The sequence below is a fragment of the Piliocolobus tephrosceles genome, chromosome X (genome assembly GCF_002776525.5).
Source record: "Piliocolobus tephrosceles isolate RC106 chromosome X, ASM277652v3, whole genome shotgun sequence".
NCBI lineage: Eukaryota > Metazoa > Chordata > Mammalia > Primates > Cercopithecidae > Piliocolobus > Piliocolobus tephrosceles.
In genome coordinates this window covers 14,113,885-14,131,952 of record NC_045455.1, presented here as the reverse complement: position 1 = coordinate 14,131,952, position 18,068 = coordinate 14,113,885, and the positions used below count along the sequence as shown (strand labels likewise).

Below are 18,068 nucleotides of genomic sequence, written 5' to 3'. Positions count from 1 at the left end.
CTCTGTTGAAGGTCAACTAATCTTAAAGGATAAGTTTATCACTCAGTCAGCTGCAGACATTAGAAAAAAAACTTCAAGTCCACCTTAGGCCCAGAGCAAAACTTAGAAACCCTACTGAACTTGGCAACCTCGGTTTTTTATAGTAGAGATCAGGAGGAGCAGATGGAACGGGACAAAGGAGATAAGAAAAAGGCCACCACTTTAGCCATGGCCCTCAGGCAAGCAGACTTTGGAGGCTCTGGAACAGGGAAACGCTGGGCAAATCGAATACCTAATAGCAGTGAGGTCTACAAGGACACTTTAAAAAACATTGTTCAAATAGAAATAAGCTGCCACCTCATCCATGTCCCTTATGTCAAGGAAATCACTGCAAGGCCCACTGCCCCAGGGACGAACATTCTCTGAGTCAGAAGCCGCTGACCAGCAGGACTGAAGGTGCCCAGGGCAAGCGCCAGCCCATGCCATCACCCTCACAGAGCCCCGGGTATGCTTGACCATTGAGGGTCAGGAGGTTAACTGTCTCCTGGACACTGGCGCGGCCTTCTCAGTCTTACTCTCCTGTCCTGGACAACTGTCCTCCAGATCTGTCACTATCTGAGGGGTCCTAGGACAGCCAGTCGCTAGATGCTTCTCCCAGCCACTAAGTTGTGACTGGGGAACTTTAACTGTTTTCACATGCTTTTCTAATTATGCCTGAAAGCCTCACTCCCTTCTTAGGGAGAGACATTCTAGCAAAAACAGGGGCCATTATACACCTGAAAATAGGAGAAGGAACACCCGTTTGTTGTCCCCTGCTTGAGGAAGGAATTGATTCTGATGTCTGGGCAACAGAAGGACAATATGGACCAGCAAAGAATGCCCGTCCTGTTCAAGTTAAACTAAAGGATTCCACCTCCTTTCCCTACCAAAGGCAGTACTCCCTTATACCTGAGGCCCAACAAATACTCCAAAAAAATTGTTAAGGACCTAAAAGCCCAAGGCCTAGTAAAACCATTCAATAACCCCTGCAATACTCCACTTTTAGGAGTACAGAAACCCAACAGACAGTGGAGGTTAGTGCAAGATCTCAGGATTATCAATGAGGCCCTTGTCCCTCTATACCCAGCTGTACCTAACCCTTATACTCTGCTTTCGTGAATACCAGAGGAAGCAGAGTGGCTTACAGTCCTGGACCTTAAGAATGCCTTTTTCTGCATCCCTGTACATCCTGCCTCTCAATTCTTGTTTGCCTTTGAAAATCCTTTGAACCCAACGTCTCAACTCACCTGGACTGTCTTACCCCAAAGGTTCAGGGATAGCCCCCATCTATTTGGCCAGGCATTAGCCCAAGACTTGAGCCAGTTCTCACACCCGGACGCTCTTGTCCTTTGGTATGTGGATGATTTACTTTTAGCCACCCGTTCAGAAACTTTGTGCCATCAAGCCACCCAAGCGCTCTTAAATGTCCTCGCCACTTGTGGCTACAAGGTTTCCAAACCAGAGGCTCAGCTCTGGTCACAGCAGGTTAAATACTTAGGGCTAAAATTATCCAAAGGCACCAGGGCCCTCAGTGAGGAACGTATGCAGCCCATACTGGCTTATCCTAATCCCAAAACCCTAAAGCAACTAAGAGGGTTCCTTGGCATAACAGGTTTCTGCCAAATATGGATTCCCAGGTACGGCAAAATAGCCAGGCCATTATATACACTAGTTAAGGAAACTCAGAAAGCCAATACCCATTTAGTAAGATGGACACCTGAAGCAGAAGCGGCTTTCCAGGCCCTAAAGAAGGCCCTAACCCAAGCCCCAGTGTTAAACTTGCCAGCGGGGCAAGACTTTTCTTTATATGCCGCAGAAAAAAACAGGAATAGCCCTAGGAGTCCTTACACAGATCTGAGGGATGAGCTTGCAACCCGTGGCCTACCCAAGTAAGGAAATTGATGTAGTGGCAAAAGGTTGGCCTCATTGTTTACGGGTAGTGGCAGCAGTAGCAGTCTCAGTATCTGAAGCAGTTAAAATAATACAAGGAAGAGATCTTACTGTGTGGACAGCTCATGATGTGAACAGCATTCTTACTGCTAAAGGAGACTTGTGGCTGTCAGACAACCGTTTACTTAAATATCAGGCTCTATTACTTGAAGTGCCAATGCTGTGACTGTGCACTTGGGCAACTCTTAACCCAGCCACATTTCTTCCAGACAATGAAGAAAAGATAGAACATAACTGTCAACAAATAATTGCTCAAACCTATGCCACTCGAGGGGACCTTCCAGAGGTTCCCTTGACTGATCCCAACCTCAACTTGTATATTAATGGAAGTTCCTTTGTAGAAAAAGGACTTCAAAAAGGGGGATATGCAGTGGTCAGTGATAGTGGAATACTTGAAAGTAATCCCCTCACTCCAGGAACTAACGCTCAGCTGGCAGAACTAATAGCCCTCACTCGGGTGCTAGAATTAGGAGAAGGAAAAGGGGTAAATATATATACAGACTCTAAGTATGCTTGCCCTGCCCTCCATGTCCATGCAGCAATATGGAAAGAAAGGGAATTTCTAACTTCCGAGGGAACACCTATCAAACATGAGGAAGCCATTAGGAGATGATTATTGGTGGTACAGAAACCTAAAGAGGTAGCAGTCTTTCACTGCCAGGGTCATCAGAAAGGAAAGGAAAGGGAAATAGAAGGGAACCGCCAAGCAGATATTGAAGCAGAAAGAGCCACAAGACAGGACCCTCCATTAGTAATGCTTATAGAAAGACCCCTAGTATGGGGTAATCCCCTCCGAGAAACCAAGTCCCTGTACTCAGCAGAAGAAATAGAATGGGGAACCTCATGAGGACATGGTTTCCTCCCCTCAGGATGGCTAGCCACCAAAGAAGGAAAAATACTTTTGCCTGCAGCTAAACGAAGGAAATTACTTAAAACCCTTCACCAAACCTTTCACTTAGGCATTTATAGCACCCATCAGATGATCAAATTATTATTTACTGGACGAGGGCTTTTCAAAACTATCAAGCAGATAGTCAGGGCCTGTGAATTGTGCCAAAGAAATAATCCCCTGCACTGCAGGCCACACATTTCAATCCCTGTATCTTTAACCTCCTTGTTAAGTTTGTCTCTTCCAGAATCGAAGTGGTAAAACTACAAATGGTGCTTCAAAGGGAGCCCCAGATGCAGTCCATGACTAAGATCTACCACGGACCCCTGGACCGGCCTGCTAGCCCATGCTCCGATGTTAATGACATCGAAGGCACCCCTCCTGAGGAAATCTCAACTGCACAACCACTACTACGCCCCAATTCAGCAGGAAGCAGTTAGAGCGGCCGTCGGCCAACCTCCCCAACAGCACTTGGGTTTTCCTGTTAAGAGGGGGACTGAGAGACAGACTAGCTGGATTTCATAGGCCAACTAAGAATCCCTAAGCCTAGCTGGGAAGGTGACCACATCCACCTTTAAACACGGGACTTGCAACTTAGCTCACACCCGACCAATCAGGTAGTAAAGAGAGCTCACTAAAATGCTAATTAGGCAAAAACAGGAGGTAAAGAAATAGCCAATCATCTATCGCCTGAGAGCACAGCGGGAGGGACAGTGATCGGGATATAAACCCAGGCATTCGAGCCGGCAACGGCTACCCTCTTTGGGTCCCCTCCCTTTGTATGGGAGCTCTGTCTTCACTCTATTACATCTTGCAACTGCAAAAAAAAAAAAAAGAAATGCCAACTTGTTAAATGCCAAGTTTCTTTGCTTTGGGCTGTAATTTTCTGAGTGCATTGTGACAATATGGGTTATTCTGATTAGAAACTTTTGGAATTAATTTATTGGATTAGCAAGTTATTACTAAATGAAGTTTGATTGGTAGAACTGTTTCAGATGGGGTCCTTGGAGGACAGACTTGGAAGTAAAGGAAAGGAGTTCTTCATGATAAAAAGTTGGGAGTCATTCAGCCTTTATCCTTGCGAGTCTTCTTCCCATTATTCAGTCTGTCAGATAGGAAATAAGAGTTTTAATTTTTTTGATATTAGAAATTTAAATAAATACTACTCATTAACTTAGGAAGACAGTAATTGAAAATCATATTCTTTGGCTGGACATGGTGGCTCACACCTGTAATCCCAGCACTTTGGGAGACCAGGGTAGGAGGACCACTTGAGCCTAGGAGTTTGAGACCAACCCTGGCAACATAGTGAAACCCCAGCTCTACAAAAAAATTTTAAAAATTAGCCAGATATGATGGCATGCACTTGTAGTCCCAGCTACTCGGGAGGCAGAGATGGGAGGATCACTCGAGCCTGGGAGGTTGAGGCTGCAGAGAGCCATGATCATGCTCCTGCACTCCAGCCTGGGTGACAGAGCAAGACCCTGTCTTGGGGGGAAAAAAAGATATTCTTTAAGTTTTCTTAAATTTATTTCTAAGGGATTTTTTTTTAATGCTTCCTATTACCAGAGAAAGCTATTATGTCAAGGTATTATATAAATGATACATTTAGGATGTTGGCTTTTATAAAACCTAAATTGCCCCTTCATTTCTCATTTTGTAGCTAGCACTATAATTTTGATGTAGTACTTTCCCTCCAATATGGTAGCATGAAGATACTATATATTGCTAGTATATATTCATTAATTGAACTTCATCTCTATCTAAAAAATTAAAGCAACTAACCAATTCTTTAAGCTTCCAGAAAATCTGAATTATTTATTTTATATAACGATGCATTTATACTTCTAATATTTTATAGTCTTTTCATTGGAACTACTAGCCTGCTGATTATTATAATAAGCAGTTTAATAGCATAGGTGATTCTAAAATTTTGTAAACTGGGTACTATTAAATTGCATTTAAAGGTGACGAGACATGTTTTATTAGGTCATTAAGGTACACCTTGGGTGAATATAGAATCATAATTTTACTTCCTAAGGCACACATTAATTAACAAATAAAACATGCCCTGGAGTGTCGTCTTATGACTGTAATATAGCTGCTGTATTTTGAGTAGTTTTTTTATTTGTATCCCGCAGTATACTCTGGGCACAGGGGGCCACATGCTCGGACTATAATGTAGTTATACGGTGCTACAGAACTTTATTTTCTGCTTTTATCATTTAAGTCCTTTTTCACTATAGAACTTGAAAGATTGGGTTCGCTAGCTTTGTAGCAGTATTTCTTTTAGAAATAACTTGGATTTATAGTTTTCACAGAATTTTTTTGTATAACTTTCACTTTTCTTCCTGGCCCTTTAGTTTAATATTTTCCTGTATCTTGCAGTTGTATTCCTTTTTTATTGAATTACCTGAGTAATAAGAGACATTTCCTTCTCTACTGTTTAATAAACTGTTCCTGAGGAACTAGGTATATTGTTTTGTGTCCCTATTTAGAGCTGTGAGTGTTCTGCTAAAGGTAAATTACAGTGAAGTGTCTAAATAGTACTGTTAAATTAGCAATTACAATAAATTAGTTTATAAAACTCTTTTCCTATGTACCATTATCCTTTCAAAAAAGCTATAAAGGTTAGGGTTTTTTGTTGTTGTTTTTTGTTGTTTTTTTTTTTCCGGCTAGTCAGATGAAGCAGTGCGAGTAGAGAAGGAGCAAAGAAATCTACCTGGTTGTGATCAGTTAGTTGTAAACACCACTGCACTCGGACCAGTCTGTAGTTTTTTCCATCACTGCAGTGTATCAGATACTGGCATATTGTTATTGCTTATGAAATAGCACATTTCATTAACATTCATTAACATTCATGTGGTTTTTGGAATCTTAAGGCATTTACACATTTAAATTTTACGAAGTGATGACACTGATTTGGGCAGTAATTCTTAGGCTCATTTTTGGTGGGTTCTTTTCTAACTTAACTCTTCTTTCCGTGTGTAGGATTGTGGATAATATGCCTGTAACATGGTGTTACGATGTTGAAGATGGTCAGAGGTTCTGTAATCCTGGATTTCCTATTGGCTGTTACATTACAGATAAAGGCCATGCAAAAGATGCCTGTGTTATTAATGTAAGTTCATGGTAAACTCTGCTGCTTTTTTAGAACATGGCTTTTGACAGAATTCAGTCTTTACCTGGACAAAAATTGTTATATTCGTTTAATGAGTGCAGTTCAGATGTTCTGAAGTACAACTACTTCAATCTTAAACTTACAGCAGATTAATAATGTGTAAGTTGAGCCTTAGAATTGGAATAATTCAGATTCAGTTCAGCGTTTACTGAGAGTGTCTGTTGTATGTTAAGTGCTATGGTAAGGTCTAGAACTTTGTTCTAACTCTCATAAATCTTGTATATTAAAAAATGTACATAGTAGAGTGTCAAAAAAGACTTGATTATAAGTTAACTAAATTTGTATTGCAGAAGTCAGATATTATACCCTTTTTAAGACCTATCTGTCTTTGAGGCCATTCTTTTATATTTAAAAATAGATTAATCAAATAGAGACATTACTATAGAAGGTAATTAGAACTAGATGGGGATATATGTTAAAATAAATTTTGTGTAATCAGATCAACCTGATTTAAATCTCTTAATGGATCAGATCCAGTGGAAGTTAGCATGAGCTTAATCATGAAACTGATTATATCAGTTAGTGCTTTTGTGTTGTGCACTCACAAAAGACCAGAGATACTTGAATAATTTAGGTTATGAGTTTAGTCCAAACTTACAAGCTTCCAGGCAGGAAAAGTGTTTAAATGTATAAGCTTTAGTGTGCTCGTAATATTTTAAATTTTATTTTGTTTCATTTTAAATGAAAGGCTAGGAAATACTAGATTAGTGTTCTTGTGAATTGGTACTTACTAAATTTTCTGTTAAAAAAAACTGTAAGAAGCAGATACCTTCCCCAATTAATTTTTGGCTTAAAAAGAGTTTAAGTATAAAATTGAAACATGTTAATATGAAAGGATTAAAATTCCATTCAAACTTAAATTTTCTTGTTGTAGCCCATTTTAAAGTTTTGTGTTTGACTCTTATGTAGTTTTCTACCTTTAACTTTTAAGTTCTGTTCCGCAGTCAGAATTCCATGAAAGAGATACATTCTACATCTTCAACCATGTTGACATCAAAATATACTATCATGTTGTTGAAACTGGGTCCATGGGAGCAAGATTAGTGGCTGCTAAACTTGAGCCAAAAAGGTAATTATATTAATGATAAAAAGTAAACAAGTATAAGTGAAATTTAGACCCAAAGTATAAATATTTGGGGCCCAATTACTCCTAAATACTCTGGCATTTCAGGATTGATTTGGCATGATTTGTTATTGAGTTATGGGTTGTCCAGAGAAACCGTACCAATAGTTCTTTTCCTGTCATGACAAGTGGTCAAGCCAAGGTGCCTTTGTGTTTTGTTTTCAATCAGGAGGTTTTGACAGCTTTTCCATGTGTCAGTGGGGAAGGAGAAGTTGAGTGGTTGGGATAGTGTTCACCTTCATAGTGGAAAGAACACTGCCTCAGATACCTGCAGCTTTCCTCTGGTCAGAGGCCCGAATGAGTGGACATGTACTGTGATTTCTCAAGCCCCTATGCAGTGTTAGATGCCAGTATGAAATACTAGCCATTGAAAGACAGCTCTTCAACTTGTTTGTTATTTTTTATCAGAAACATACATATCAGTTATTTATGAGATTTTTTTTTAAGTATTTCATTTTTTTCATTACTTTTTCTGCCATTGAATTAGCCTTTTTCTCATGCACTGGTGGTAAAGAAATACATGTCATAATAAGATGGCAGTTAAACTCTGTCAGTATATATTTTTTAAATAATATTATTTAGCCAGGCACAGTGGCTCACACCTGTAATCTCAACACTTTGGGGAAGCCAAAGCAGGAGGATCACTTGAGGCCAGGAGTTTAAGACCAGGCTAGGCAACACAGTGAGACCCTGTCTCTACCGAAAATAAATTAGCTGGGCATGGTGGCCCGTGCATGTAGGAGGCTGAAGTGGGAGGATCACTTGAGCCCAGGAGTTCAAGACCAGCCTGGGCAACATAGTGAGACCATGTCTCTACAGAAAATTAAAAAATTAGCTGGGCACTGTGGCCCGTGCCTGTAGGAGGCTAAAGTAGGAGGATCACTTGAACCCAGGAGTTTAAAGCTGCAATGAGCCGAGATCACACCACTGCACACCAGCCTGGGTAACAGAGCAAGACCTTGTCTCAAAAAAAAAAGGCCAAGCATGGTGGCTCATGCTGTAATCCCAGCACTTTGAGAGGCTAAGGCAGGAGGATTGCTTGAGCCCAGGAGTTCAAGACCAGCCTGGACAACATAGCAAGACCTTGTCTCTATAAAAAATGAAAAATTAGCTGGGCATGGGGCGTGGTGGCACACACCTGGAGTCCCATCTACTTGGGAGACTGAGGTGGGAGGATCACTTAAGCCCAGGAGTTTGAGGCTGCATTGCACTGTGATGGCACCACCGCACTCAGGCCTGGGTAAGAGAGCAAGACCCTGTCCCCCCCCAAAAAAAAAAATTATTTAAATGCTCTTCAAGTATAGTGTTTTCAAAAGTATGTTTATAATTTTGTACACATATTTATATGAAGTAGATATTTATGCTATTAAATATGACATGAGCAATTTCACCTTTGTCAGCAGCATTTCAAAATACATACAAAATCTCTAACCTTTCTTTACCTCATTTAAAAAAAATTGTACTTTATCAGCATCTTGCCAAAATGTTTCTTCCCACAGCTTCAAACATACCCATGTAGATAAACCAGACTGCTCAGGGCCCCCCATGGACATAAGTAACAAGGCTTCTGGAGAGATAAAAATTGCCTATACTTACTCTGTTAGCTTCAAGGTAAGTCTGTTGTTATCTTTAGTATAATTCTGAAACTGATTTTAAATTTGTACTACTTAAACTAATTAAAATGTTACTGTTTATGTTTGTCAAATGACGAAGCTATGAATGAGCTGATTTTTAGGATAGTTTGTCAGTGTACCAAGCAACATAATTACTCTTGAAACTAAGTCTTAGTTTAAATGAGAATATAGAGGAAGTTGGAGACTTGAGCCTGATTTAATGTTAAGCATAAGAAATACATATAAGACAAAAGTCAAAAATAGGCATGGAGGATGGGATGGAAATGCCAGAGACATATTCAGAAACCATTTGGGAAATCAGCACCATACTTTAAAGGATTTAAATATGAACTTTAAATGGAGAGCTTCCGATTGGTAGATCGTCTTAGAAAATTGAAGGGAGTGTTTTCATTAACGAAGTTTCTTTTTTTTTTTTTTTTTTTTTGAGACGGAGTCTTGCTCTTGCTTGGTCGCCCAGGCTGGAGTGCAGTGGCGCGATCTCAGCTCACTGCAAGCTCCGCCTCCTGGGTTTACGCCATTCTCCTGCCTCAGCCTCCGGAGTAGCTGGGACTACAGGCGCCCGCCACCTCGCCCGGCTAGTTTTTTTTTTTTTTTGTATTTTTTAGTAGAGACGGGGTTTCACCGTGTTAGCCAGGATGGTCTCGATCTCCTGACCTCGTAATCCGCCCGTCTCGGCCTCCCAAAGTGCTGGGATTACAGGCTTGAGCCACCGCGCCCGGCCAATGAAGTTTCTTAAAATGCAAATTCATTTTTATGAGAATCTTACTATTCTACTTCTATTTTTTCACCATTTTTAAAATCAGGATTTAAGTATGAACTTTAAATGAAGAATTTCCAATTGAGAAATTGTCTTAGAAAATTGAAGGGAGTATTTTTATTAACGAAGTTTCTTAAAATGCAGGTTTACTAAGACAGTGTTCCACCTCTATTTTTAAAAACTTTTGGCAATCCAATGTAGTTGTGATGTTTAATATCCCCGTATAATGTTTCATTTTGCAAACCTGGCGCAGTAAACAGTATATATTTCTGGATATTAAGAGCTCAGTGTGCCTGGGATGGCTGGTCTGGTTAGCTTCCCCTGACGTAAAGAGAAGAATAATTATTCCATTCCATTCCATTATTTTCTTTAAAAAAAATACATATAGCTCTAAATGTAGGCATCTAAACATCTAGTTATAATTTAAAGCAATACTTTTAGTGGGTATTACTAGGAATTCTTTTTTTTTTTTTTTTTTGGCTGCATAATCTTACTCTCATTTCCCCTAGACTTTAGTAAATCTGAAACCCTCTGAATATCAGGACTAACCAAAGTTATGATAATTTAGAAATTGCAATTGTTGACTCAGTGGAAGGGCAAGCTTTGAATGGGATTTTTTTTGTTCTTAATGTGTTGTCAGCAGATGTTTACTTAAAGAGATTTTTTAATCTCCTCTAGGAAGATGATAAGATCAGATGGGCATCTAGATGGGACTATATTCTGGAGTCCATGCCTCATACCCACATTCAGTGGTTTAGGTAAGAGTACAGAGTTGGCCTGCTTTTGCTTTCTACTTTTCTACCCTCTGTCCCTTTGAACATCTCATTTACTCTCAAATCCTCTACTTTATTCAAAAGTCTGGCCTTGGGTTCAAATCCTGGCTCTCAGCCACTGATTGTCAGTCACGGCAGGTCCCTGAATTTCTCAGCGTCTGTTTCTTTATCTAGAAATACCCACCTCATGGGATTGTTGTGAGGATTAAAGGACATAATGGGACAGAGCGTTTGAGGACATTGCCTGGCACATTAAGAGTGTTCAGAAACAGAAGCTGCTGCTGTTGCTATGACTTTATTATTATCCCCTTCAAACATGATTCAAAACTTACCTAGAAAGCTGTTCATGTTGCCATAACCTTCCTTTTCCTATTGCTTCTGATCTTTTTGACACTCACTAATTTACTGAGTAAAGTTGTTCTTCAGTAAATTTCTTAAGGGCACAAGCCAGTCCTTTGTTGTGGAACTGATTTGGGCACAGTAGTTATTTCATAATATTGACTATGTACCAAAAAATTCTAGTTCAAAACAGACTATGAAATGGTATTACGATAAGTATATAATGTTATTTATCTACTACAGGGAAACATGAAAGAACACAGTTCCTTGAATTTGTTGGATTTTAGGTAGCTTTCATTTTGATTTTGATTAAGACTAGTTTAATGTTACTCAGTAAACAGTTTTTAAGAGAGTTTTACTGTTCCTAAGATTAAGCTACAGATTACTCATAATGTGCTTATTTCTACAGCATTATGAATTCCCTGGTCATTGTCCTCTTCTTATCTGGAATGGTAGCTATGATTATGTTACGGACACTGCACAAAGATATTGCCAGATATAATCAGATGGACTCTACGGTAAGTGGAAATATTTTAGTCTTTTGTGTGCCCACAATACTGTTTATTGTTATTTTGCGAAAAGGTAAAATAATAGCTTTAGAATCTGCTTTTAAAACATTCTTCTACAAAAAAAAAAAAAACAAACAAAAAAGAAATTCTTCTCAAAAGTTATCTTGAATTCACATTTTCACATAAGAAAGTGATACTTAACAATTAATATTCTTGGCCGGGCACAGTGGCTCACGCCTGTAATCCCAGCACTTTGGGAGGCCAAAGTGGGCAGATCACCTGAGGTCAGGAGTTCAAGACGAGCCTGGCCAACATGGCAAAACCCCACCTCTACTAAAAACACAAAAATTAGCCAGGCGTGGTGTAGTCCCAACTACTCGGGAGGCTGAGGCAGGAGAATTGCTTGAACCCAGGAGGCGGAGGCTGCAGTGAGCCAAGATCGTACTCCAGCCTGGGTGACAGGGCGAGACTCTGTCTCAAAAAAAAATAATTGATCCTCTAGAAATGGAGTCAGCACAGCCTTGGGAGCTGACCTGCTCGCAGCCCCCTCTGTGGGAATGGACTGGTGCGGGCGGCGGGGGGGTGTAGGTGCAGTTACAACTCTAAGTTTTCTCTATCCCTCACACATACCCGTTTGTGAAACCACAAAGTTGAATGGAATAACTCCTAAGCAACTTTTATTTGTGTGGTTGTTTAATTTTTTAAAGTTAATTTTAATAAATTTGTATCATTTCAACCTTTTGGTATATTCAAAATAATTGCATGTCCCAGCCTCTTTAGTCTCAAACTTTTTAAGTTGCACAATGTTATACATTTTCTACTCTTCATTTCATGGCAGCATAATAAAAGAATTTTCACAAGAATCACAGTAATTTGGAATGAATGGAAAAAACTCAGGTTTTTATGTATTCTCTGCCCCCAGCTTCTTCAGCCTCCTCTCCCCCATCCTCTTCTGTTCTGATTGGGAAAAATATATATGAATATTTATAAGCTTTTTAACATTTGTACACTACAGTCTCTTTCCTATGATTTTTATTGATTTTATGTCTTATTAAATATTAAAGTGATTTAAAAATACTCTGCTCATAATTGGCTGTTCCAAATAATTGCTGTTAATGGAGTTTAGTCTTAATTTGCACAGCGTCGCCATGTGGAACCGGGCTGCTGGTGACCCTGCTTCCACTCCTGTCCTACTTCCCATCTCTTAGCCCAGCAGTCAGAGTGAAACTGCTCAAACGGAAATCAGATCATTTCAGTCCTGAGCACAGCCCTCCAGGGACTTCTCTTCACGCAGAGCAGGAGTCAGAGGCTTTACAGTGGCCTCTAAGGCCCCACATACCTCAGCACTCTTCTGCACGTGTGCCAGCTATCTTGCTGTTCCTCAGACTGGGCAGACACAGGTTCCCACCTCAGAGCCTTCACACTCACTGTTCTATCTACTAAGAATGTCCACCCCTCATTTACATGACTAGTTCCCTTACCTCCCTCCGATCTTTACAAAATGTTATCTTCCCATTGAGCCCCTCCCAGCCATCGCATTTAAGTTACATCCTGTCCCGCACACACCCATACATCCTGTTTTTCTGTATAGCGCTTATTGCCGTCTAATGTACAGTGTATTTTCCTGACTTATTTTGTTTATTGTCTGCCTTCCTAATGAGATCATATACTCTTGAGAGTAGGAATTTTTCTGTTACACTCACTGTGGTATCTGGTGTTTTAAACAGAGCCGAGCTTATAGTTGGTGCTCAATGAATATTTCTTGAATGAATGAATGAATGAATCAGTCACTTCTTGATGTACGACTTACTGATGCATTGCTGGGTTCATGATAGGGAACAGGTATTCAAGGACTCCTCCTGCTCCAACCCACTGCCCAAAACCAGGAGCCAAGGCCAGAGCAGGAAATATTGCACGCCTGAGAGGTGCACTGACCCTGTGGTTCAGTGTTGTTTTTGAGTCTTTAACCATTTGGAAGGCTGTCTGGTGGGTCATTTGCAAGGAGCTGAACCTCAGGCTCCTGGATTAAGCCTGGATTCTGAAAGGGGGGCCAATTGGTTCTAGGTTAGTGAGAGCCTCTGATTCTGGGCAGAATCAAGTAGAAAACCTCTGGAAAAAAAAGTCTCCCAAATTTAGATTCACAGGATTCTTCTAATTTAAAGTCAATAAAATATGAGCTACTAGTTGGAAATTCACAAAATTTATAGTAAAGGACAGATTTAGACCTCTAGAGATTCCAGATACTGGAACTCTTCATTGCAAATAAAATATATGAAAAAGTAACAGCTCAGAATTTCTCAGAATAGATGAAAAGTAAAAATCCATAGATATAGGAAACACAGTGTATCCTAAGCAAATAAATAAAAAGAAATCCACATGTAGATCAATTGTGACAAAACTATAGAACCTTAGAGAAAGGAGAATATCTTAGAGTCAGCTCAAGGGAAAAAAGACTCGGCATCTACAGAGGAAAAAACAATTAGATTGACAATGGAAACTCCAAGACTAAGTATCATTAAATTGGCGAGAGTAATTACCTATTTACATAGAATTATATACACAGAGAAGTCATCTTTCAAAAATAAAGATGAGGCCAAGGTGAGAGAATCACTTGAGCACAGGAGTTCAAGACCAGTCTGGGCAACATAGGGAGACCCCATCTCTACAAAAAACAAAATTTAAAAATTAAAAATTCATTGGGCGTGGTGGTTCACGCCTGTGGTTCTAACTACTTGTGAGACTAAGATGGAAGGATCACTTGGGCTCAGGAGGTCAAGGATGCAATGAGCTGTGATCACACCACTACACTCTAGCCTGGGCAACAGAGACCCTGTCTCAAAAAAAAAAAAAAAAAAAAGAAGAAGAATGAAGGCAAGGTGTTTATCTTTTACAGATGAACAGAAACAGTTGACAACAAGCTGACCTTCATGGAAAGAATTTATAGAAAGCTTGAGCAAATAATAAATAAATGAAGTGAATCCTAAAGGGAGATTTAGAAGGATTGGTGAACAAAGAAATTCCAAGTAAACATTTTCTGTGTATAATGAGTCTAAATGTAGAGGTTAACAAATGTATATCAACAGGAGAAAAACAGATGCTTTACTGCATGGTATTGGGGATAAAGTGGGTGGTCACCTGGGGGAAAAAAGGTAAATTCTAACTTTATTACCTAAAATAATGATTTACATGAAAATGAATCTATAAAACACTAGAAGAACATATAGAAAGTTATGTTTAAATCTTAGAGAACGGTAGAATTTTATGAGTATCACAGAGAGACAAAAGCCATAAAAGAAATTATTGCTCTGTGATTGTTGTTTGTTCACCTGGTACGTTGGCAGAAATTTAAATGTTTGATATAAGTCTGTGTTGGGTGATTGAGGACATGAGCACTTTGATTCATAATGTATGAGGATGTAAAGAGATATAACCTTTGGAGAACAATTTGACAGTACCTGTCTTAGTTTATAATATAAATTGACCCAACAATTTCATTTTTAGAAATTAATGAATGCAGAAGATTTAAATTTTTTAACAATAAGCATGTGATTTTTTTCTAAATAGCAGAAGAATATAAACAACCCAAATACCTGTCAATAGGGGACTAATTTTAGAAATTATAGAACATCATATAGTAGAATACTATATAATTACTAAAAAGAATGAGGTAACCATATATACAAAGAGGAGACGCACCTTCATGATATTGTTAGACTAAAAAAGCAAGATAGGAAAAATGTGTATAATATGCAACCATTTTTGTAAAAAAAAAATCTATTCATACATTTGTTTATATATAGGTAGAATATCTCTGCAAGAATAACAAGAACCTAGTCCCATTGGTTTGCAGCAGAACAGGGGGCCTTGCTCCCTGGGGGAAAGTTAGTTTTCACTTACACCTTTTGATATTTTTAGTGCCTACTTAATAAAAAGTGATCAGAAAATGGCCCCTCTTAATACTACCCCACCTAAAAGAAGAGATGCATGTACTTTTCCTCCCCTACTTTTTAAATACACATTCTCAAAAGTAAGGAGATTAGTGTACCCACACCCTAGTCCAACACTTAATCATCTCAGGTTCAATCTTGTTTCCATCTATGGAATGCCACTTATGCCCACCAGGTTATTTGAAGCCAATCCCAGATACAATTTTAATTCACTTAGAGCCTGCATACTTCTAATAATACTTCAACTTTGTACATTCCTTGTAAATGACCAAGTGGAGTCTAATTCCCAAGTGTAGGAAAGTATTTTGTACCAAGGGGAGGAAAATATTTTGATTTTTACTATTGCCTTAAAAGTTAGATATTTATTTATTTATTTATTTATTTATTTATTTATTTATTTATTTATATTGTATTTTCTTTTTTTTTGAGACAGGGTCTCACTCTATCATCCAGACTGGGGTGCAGTGGTGCAATCTTGGTTCACTGCAACCTCCGTCTCCCAGGCTCAAGCGATTCTCCTGCCTCAACCTTCTGAGTAGCTGGGATTACAGGCACGCGCCACTACCGCCCAGCTGGTTTTTGTATTTTTAATAGAGACAGGGTTTCATCATGTTGGCCAGGTGGCTGGTCTCGAACTCCTGACCTCAAATGATCCACCTGCCCTGGCCTTCCAAAGTGCTGGGATTATAATCTAGGCATGCACCACAGCACCTGGCCTAGACATTTTAAACGCACGATTAATGCCTCTGTATAATTTTCCACATTTCAAATTTCAGCTGATTTATGGTTACTTAAAAAAATGTAAATTTAATATATTAGTAATAGCATTGTCTACTGCTTGGAAAGATAGTAGTTTGAATGGGGAATCGAGGAGTGATGCCGATTACCCTTGAGGGAATGTTTACAGAGGAAGCTGAACAAGCAAGCAAGGGCCAGATTCCAATGGTCTTATAAGCTGTACAGTTTGAAGATCATTGAGAAGCTGCTGAATAATTTTAAACTGCAGTGACATGGCCAGATGGGTGTTTTAAGGAAATTACTTTGAATATTATGTTGAGAATCATCCAGTGCAGGGCAAAATTGGAGGTTTAAAGACCAGTCAGGATGCTGTTACAGAATTCCTGGAGACTGAGGGTGGTGGCAGGGAGGAAGCAGGTGAGTGGACAGATAAATATGGAGGATGTTTGGGAGGTAGGGTGGAGCTGATTGACTGGCTGGCAGTGGAGAGTGTAGAAGCTGAAGAAAAGTCAGTGAATGACCCCAGGTTTCTGGTTCAAACCACCAGAATGGTCACTCTGGTTGCTGTATTGAGGATCAACTGAATGGTGGCAAGCACAGGAACAGACAGGTTTAGTGTATATTCAGTAGTCAGGTAAGATGGGATGACTTGAACCAGGAGGGTGGTGGCATCCTGTGGATATATTTTGGTGGTAGAACCATAGCATTTGTTAAAACGTTGTGTGCAAGGTAGGGAAAGAAGGGAAGAATCATGCATGACTCCAGGGTTTGGGGGACTGAGCAGCTGGAAGGATGGAGTTTTTATCTACTGAAGGAGTCTACAGGAAGAGCAGATTTAGATGGGGGAAAGAGAATCAAGAATCTGTTCAGTTGTGGATAATTCTGTTCAAGATGTGTATTAAACAACCCAGTGAAGCTGTTGAGTAGGTACTTGTGTATGTGTCTGGAGATAAGGGCTGCAGTTTGGGCTGGTGACACACTTACTAATATGTTTACAGCCATGCTTACTGTATTAGCAGAGTAGCTAGAATAGGAGAGCTACTGCCATTTTCTTATTGTGGAGATTATTAAGAGTAGGATGAAGAGGATAGAATGTGACTAAAAATTGTCATCAAGTCAGATCACAAAGCTTGACTTAGAGTAGAACTAGGTAGCAAACACATTGTCTTTGTAAAGTTTCTCAATAAGTATATTTGTAGACCTTAATGTCATAAATTCAGGAAACTGACATATAAGTTCAACAAAGCCATATTAAGCTCCATGAGTCAACCTGTATTCTTCAAAATTGAAATAGATACTAACATTTTTAAAATAAGTTTAAAAAAACCTTTTTTCTGCCACATTTTCTTAATCCAGTCTGTCACTGATGGACATTTGGGTTGATTCCAAGTCTTTGCTATTGTGATAGTGCCGCAATAAACATACGTGTGCATGTGTCTTTGTAGTAGCATAATTTATAATCCTTTGGGTATGCAGCCATAAAAAAGGATGAGTTTGCGTCCTTTGTAGGGACATGGATGCAGCTGGAAACCATCATTCTTAGCAAACTATCACAAGAAGAGAAAACCAAACACCGCATGTTCTCACTCATAGGTGGGAACTGAACAATGAGCTCACTTGGACTCGGGAAGGGGAACATCACACACTGGGGCCTATCATGGGGAGGGGGGAGGGGGGAGGGATTGCACTGGGGAGTTATACCTGATATAAATGATGAATTGATGGGTGCTGACGAGTTGATGGGTGCAGCACACCAACATGGCACATGTATACATATGAAACAAACCTGCACGTTATGCACATGTACCCTAGAACTTAAAGTATAATAAAAAAAAAAAAAACCTTTTTTCTGTAACAGCATATTCAACAGTGAACAAACTGTCTATAGTTGTCTTGTTGATACCATAAGACAATTGAACTGATTTCATTCCCCTTTTAGGAAGATGCCCAGGAAGAATTTGGCTGGAAACTTGTTCATGGTGATATATTCCGTCCTCCAAGAAAAGGGATGCTGCTATCAGTCTTTCTAGGATCTGGGACACAGATTTTAATTATGACCTTTGTGACTCTATGTAAGTGTTAACTGAAGTTTTTCTGGCCGGGTGCGTGGTTCATGCCTGTAACCCCAGCACTTTGGGAGTCCAAGGCGGGTGGATGACGAGGTCAGGAGTTCGAGACCACCCTGGCCAATATAGTGAAACCCCGTCTCT

General features: G+C 39.5%; 1 protein-coding gene across 3 annotated transcripts in view; it reads left to right on the top strand.

Moving 5' to 3' along the window:
- TM9SF2 (transmembrane 9 superfamily member 2) overlaps positions 1 to 18,068 on the top strand; it is a 75,262-nt gene that overhangs the window by 36,607 nt on the left and 20,587 nt on the right. For all 3 annotated transcript variants that reach the window (XM_023218023.2, XM_023218025.2, XM_023218024.2), the window contains exons 5-10: positions 5,849 to 5,978; positions 6,983 to 7,107; positions 8,661 to 8,772; positions 10,231 to 10,310; positions 11,074 to 11,182; positions 17,798 to 17,930. In XM_023218023.2, coding sequence (XP_023073791.1) covers positions 5,849 to 5,978; positions 6,983 to 7,107; positions 8,661 to 8,772; positions 10,231 to 10,310; positions 11,074 to 11,182; positions 17,798 to 17,930 — 689 coding nt within the window. The remainder of the gene's footprint in view (positions 1 to 5,848; positions 5,979 to 6,982; positions 7,108 to 8,660; positions 8,773 to 10,230; positions 10,311 to 11,073; positions 11,183 to 17,797; positions 17,931 to 18,068) is intronic.